This window comes from Antrostomus carolinensis, unplaced genomic scaffold, assembly GCF_000700745.2.
Source record: "Antrostomus carolinensis isolate BGI_N321 unplaced genomic scaffold, ASM70074v2 scaffold26873, whole genome shotgun sequence".
In the NCBI taxonomy this organism is placed as follows: Eukaryota; Metazoa; Chordata; class Aves; order Caprimulgiformes; family Caprimulgidae; genus Antrostomus; species Antrostomus carolinensis.
Window position 1 is genome coordinate 12061 of NW_010303703.1, and position 5596 is coordinate 17656.

Consider the following 5596-nt stretch of genomic DNA (forward strand, 5'->3'; position numbering starts at 1 on the left):
GTACCACCGCGGCTGGGACACGCTGTACTGGACGAGCTACACCACCTCCACCATCACTCGCCACACCGTGGACCAGAGTCGCCTGGGGGCTTTCGAGAGGGAGACGGTGATCACCATGTCAGGGGATGATCATCCCCGGGCCTTCGTGCTGGATGAGTGCCAGAAGTGAGTGACCATCAGTGGTCCAGGCAGCCCACCCAGGGGTCCACATGGTCCCAGGGCCAGCGTCCACCTGGACACCACTCCACTGGGGAGGAGGCACTGAGAGTGTTGGACCCCAGGGAGGGAAGGCCCTGTGCCCCCACTCCCCACATGTCCTTCAGCACCCCAAAGCAAAGACAGAAACCCCATCCCATCCCCTTCTCTGGCCAGCTGGTACCATGGGACGCCACATTTCCCAGCTCTCTCCAGTGGCTTTATTCATCCCTCTCCCACCCCTTCTTATGTAGGAACCATGTCCCACCCTTCCCAAGGTCCTTGGAAGCCCCACAGCAGCAGAAGGGTGGGCTGAGCCAACACACACGTAGCAGAGAGCTGGGATTACAAAGGCATTGTGTGTCTCTCCCCTTCCAGCCTGATGTTCTGGACCAACTGGAATGAGCAGCACCCCAGCATCATGCGTGCCACCCTCTCTGGTGCCAACGTCCTCATCATCATCGACCAGGACATACGGACACCCAATGGGCTGGCCATTGACCACAAAGCTGAGAAAATCTACTTCTCTGATGCCACTCTGGATAAAATTGAGCGCTGTGAATACGACGGCTCCCACCGCCACGTGAGTCCAGACCTGGCCTGAGCGGCAGAGATGGGGGAACTGGGGCTGGTGTGTTGTCAGAAGAAAGCAGAGCTGTCCCTGGGGCACAGGGGGACACACCATCCCTTGGGGTGGACACATGGGGACAGGCTGCATTGGGGGTGGTGCTGGGGGTTGTGTCTCACAGCCAGGTTCTCTCATGCTCACGATTTGCTGATGTCTGTCTGGTAGGTGATCCTGAAATCGGAGCCCGTGCACCCCTTTGGCCTGGCTGTCTACGGAGATTACATCTTCTGGACAGACTGGGTGCGCAGGGCTGTGCAACGAGCCAACAAGTATGTGGGCACCGACATGAAGCTTCTGCGTGTTGACATCCCCCAGCAGCCCATGGGCATCATTGCCGTGGCCAACGACACCGACAGCTGTAAGGACACCCCACCCGTCACCGTGGGTCCTGCTCCCCTACCTCTGCCAGACCTCTGTCCCCTCTCTGGGGTGGCTCAACCCCCTGCCAGACCCCACTGCTCTTCCACCCCATGTGCAGGCCAGGGGAGGGGGGAATCTGTCCCACCATCCTTCCTGCCCTGTCTTTGCCCCTTCGGGACCCTCACACCAAGGCTTGTCTGTCTCCAAACACTGTGCAGGCTGGAGAGAGAGAGAATTTGCCCCATTTTGTGCTCTCCCCAGAGCATCCTCCTTGCAAGATCTGGGGAGACTGGGTTCTCCTAACCCCATACATCCCCTGTAGCCCTCACTGAAGAGCCTGGGGAGGAACCCCTCGTTTTCCTCTCCCCAGCAGGGAGGACAAGGGGAGGGGAATGTGGGGACTGTCCCTGGTGTGACTGTTCTCGGTCTGTCCTAGGTGAGCTGTCCCCGTGCAGGGTGAACAATGGTGGCTGTCAGGATCTCTGCCTGCTCACACCCAAAGGACACGTCAACTGCTCCTGCCGTGGCGAGCGAGTCCTGCAGGAGGATTTGACCTGCAAAGGTGCAGGGGAGGGGGACATGGGAGCTGATGGGGACAGGAAGGGGAGGAGGAGAGGCCAATCTCAGCCTGGCAGAGCTGATGTTCCCTGTGCCCTCCCCAGCCTTGAATTCCACCTGCAACGTTCACGACGAGTTCGAGTGTGGGAACGGCGAGTGCATTGACTTCAGCCGGACCTGCGACGGCGTGGTCCACTGCAAGGACAAGTCAGATGAGAAGCAGTCCTACTGCAGTAAGGTTCCTCCTCTTGCTGCTTTGCTCCAACACATGCACAGACCCCCCGGCACACACAGACACCCTGCTTGAGCCATCAGCTCTGCTTGGCAAAGGGAACCAGGACACCTGGGTGTTTTCTCCTGACCCTCAAGTGCTCACAGTCCCTCTTGCCCTCCCAGAGATGGGACCAGCCAGGCCAGGCTTCAAGGACTCCAGATCTTTTCTATTTTTGCGGGGCAGGCTGCAGATTGAGATACCTTGAGCCCACCTGGTGGGGCCTGCAGCCCCCTCCCTCTGACACCAACCCCACCAGCCCTTGCTCCTCATCTGGGAGGGGTCTGTGCTGGGCAAAGGCCAAGCTCAACCCTGTGATGTTGCCAGCACAGCAGGAGGGAGCCCATTTCCTAATCCTGCCTGTGCGGTTTCTTCCCTTGCTGAAGAGCCCCTGAGGAACTAAGACACCCGGGGCACTGTCCCTCTCTTCATGCTCACCTCCTCCTCCTCCTCTTCCTCTTCCTCCCTCGCAGGCAGCCGCAAGTGCAAGAAGGGCTACCTGCACTGCATGAACGGGCGCTGCGTCGCCAGCCGCTACTGGTGCAATGGCGTGGACGACTGCGGGGACAACTCGGACGAAGTGCCGTGTAACAGTAAGCAGGCTGGCTGGCTCCCGGCCAGCCCTTGCCAGGGCTCAGTCAGCTGTCTGGGACAGGGACAGAGGCTTCGGGAAGGAGTTACCTTCAGCTTGACAGGATCAGAGCAAAGCCAGGGCTTAACGGAGAGTCAAGGTTTAAATCCTACTTGTGCTGCCGGCACCACAGACCATTTTGTAAAGCTGATTCCCTGACAGCTGGGGAGGAGGAACTCAGGAGCGTGACCACGCAGCACCCAGAGCCTCCCCAGCACAGTGGTTTGACACCAGGAGGAGCAGAAGGTGATGGTGAGGTGCAGAGTCACTGCTCCTCATGGCTCCTGAGAAAAGGGCACCTGAGCATCCCCAAGGGCAGCATCCCTTCAGAGCTGCAGGAGCCTGTCTGCTCAGCTCAGACCTGACAGGGAAGGTCAGAAGCTTCAAGCCTGTGAGCAAGCGACAGCTCAGGCTGCCAGGCGAGAGCCAGAGAGGCACAAGGTCTGAGCTGGGAGGGGAGCAGAGCTGGGGGTGCGGGATCAGACAGTCCAGAGCTGTGCACACACATCTGCAATGTGAGCAGGGCTGTGGGTGGCTGCACATGCCGGGTCCCCCAGTCCAACCCAGCCTCATCTGCTGCCGGGACTCCCCCCTTGCAGAAACCAGCTGTGCTGCCACCGAGTTCCGCTGCCGAGACGGGAGCCATCGGGAATTCCAGCCGCTGTAACCAGTTCATCGATTGTGAGGATGCTTCGGATGAAATGAACTGCAGTGAGTGTCCCAGCTGCTGTCCCACGGTCCCTGCTGCCTCCCCAGCTCTGCCCTCTGCGCCTGCGGGCAGGGGCCTGGGTCTCTCCACCTCCTGACAGTCCTTGGGACCTGGGCTGGCTCAGGGAGGGAGATCAGGGCTCCTGTCCTGTCAGCAGAGGCCAGCCCAGGTTATCCTGCAGCCCCAGCCCATCACTGCAGCCCCCCACACCGTGTGTGGCACCTCACCACCCAACAGCCCATCAGAAGAACTTACCATGGTCCCAGCAGCTCAGGGCACATGTGGGGCAGAGCCAGCTCAGGGCTGCTCTGGGGAGGGCAGGGCTGGCAGCAGCGGGGCCAGGGCTTGTGCTGTGCAGTGGGAGCTGGACCGAAGAGCTGCACTGCCAGCAAGCAGCACCCATCACCCAGGGCTCCTGGTTCCTTGCAGCCGCCACCGACTGCAGCAGCTATTTCAGGCTGGGGGTGAAGGGCACCACGTTCCAGAAGTGTGAGCACACCTCCCTGTGCTACGCTCCGAGCTGGGTGTGCGATGGGGCCAACGATTGCGGAGACTACTCAGACGAGCGCAACTGCCCAGGTGAGAGCGTGGAGAGGAAAGGGGGCTGGGGCCTGAGAGAGCCGGGGTGTCACACCCACCCAATGCTGGGTGCTCCCCTTTGGTCTCTGTTTGGGTGGTGGATGCTTTGTTTGCACACCAGGACCATTGTCCTTTTCCTGCACGGATGCTGCTGCAGGGCACTGATCAATGCAGATCACAGAGAGCTTTTGGGGAGGAATCTTTCATTCAGAGTCAGGCAGTTCTGGATTGGGAGGGTGCAGGACACATCTGCACCATCACACTTATTGATGTTTCCTTCACAAACCAGGTGGGAGGAAACCCAAGTGTCCAGCCAATTACTTTGCCTGCCCAAGCGGGAGGTGCATCCCCATGACTTGGACCTGTGACAAAGAGGATGACTGCGAGAACGGAGAAGACGAGACTCACTGCAGTGAGCGGCAGGGTGGGGAGAGCAAGGGACTCCGGGGTGACAGCACGGGGTGGTGAGCGCGAGCATGCTGGAGGGGAGGCAGGACCCCCTCCCCTCTCTGACAAGAACCAGATTCTTGCCCCTCTGTGAGCTTATTCCATAAGCTTGGGCTTTTAACTGACCAGTGCACGTGTCCTTGTATGTGTTTGCTCAGCACGTGCACGAGTGTCCGTGGTTATTTTGAGGGTGGCCAGTTACAGCTCACTTGAGTTACGTTTTTTTATCCCAACCTCCCTGAAAAAACCTCCAAATGATGCTCAGGAACTGGGGAACCTCCCCAGCTCCAGGGTGAGGACTCCCACACCAGCTACTGGCCCAGCCTGGTTGTGCTCTGCTGCCATGTCCTTCCCCCCTCATCACCCCAGCTCTGACCACTCCTCTCTTCTCTTCCTCTCCCAGACAAGTTCTGCTACCCCGTGCAGTTTGAGTGCAACAACCACCGCTGCATCTCCAAGCTCTGGGTGTGTGATGGGGCAGACGACTGCGGGGATGGCTCTGACGAGGACAGCCGCTGCCGTGAGTCTGCTCCTGCTCTGACCTCTCTCAGTCCCTGCCTGTGCTGCTGCTCCTGCCTCTGCCCATCCCTTCTCCCATCCTTTGCTTTCCTGTGCCGTGGTCCTCGCTGCTCTCCTGGCTTCTGTATCTTGGGGACCCCCCTGAGACATGGGGACACGTAGCCCAAGTGTTGGTTCTCCAGCAGTGGGTGTGACCGGCCTCCTTCCTGCTTCTCCCTTCCCCAGGGCTGACCACCTGCAGTGCAGGGTCCTTCCAGTGCCCGGGCACCTACGTGTGTGTGCCAGAGCGCTGGCTCTGTGACGGAGACAAGGACTGTGCGGACGGAGCTGACGAGACCCTCGCTGCTGGCTGCTGTGAGTCCCCGAGGGCTGGGTGTGTGGTGGGACCGGGGGCTGGTGAGGAACTGAGCGTGGTGCAGACAGAGCTGCTTGGGGGGCAGCCCCAGTCCCGGGGTCCCTGTGGGCAGCAGATGGGGTACCTTGTCCTGGCCAGTTCCCTCCCAGGCTTGCAGGAGGAAACTGTGGTGCTGTGGTCGCAGCAGACCTGGATGTGGGGATGTTTGGGTGCCTTTCCCTGGCTCTGAGGGGAGGAGAAGCATCGTCCCACAGAGCAATGGCCAAAGGCACCATGGTGCCCAGGTGCTGTTCACATCCACGGGACAAGGGCTCAGGCTGGGGGCAAAGGAATGGGGGGGGAGC

At 60.2% G+C, this 5596-nt stretch overlaps 1 protein-coding gene across 1 annotated transcript in view; it reads left to right on the plus strand.

Moving 5' to 3' along the window:
* Positions 1–5596, plus strand: part of LOC104522035 (low-density lipoprotein receptor-related protein 1-like) — a gene marked incomplete at both ends in the record, with an annotated part of 28435 nt that overhangs the window by 11794 nt on the left and 11045 nt on the right. The window contains 12 exon segments of the mRNA XM_029084071.1: positions 6–165; positions 574–778; positions 989–1181; positions 1620–1745; positions 1846–1974; positions 2486–2605; positions 3243–3285; positions 3287–3354; positions 3782–3931; positions 4221–4343; positions 4782–4898; positions 5123–5293. Of these exon segments, the coding sequence (XP_028939904.1) occupies positions 6–165; positions 574–778; positions 989–1181; positions 1620–1745; positions 1846–1974; positions 2486–2605; positions 3243–3285; positions 3287–3354; positions 3782–3931; positions 4221–4343; positions 4782–4898; positions 5123–5293 (1605 nt within the window).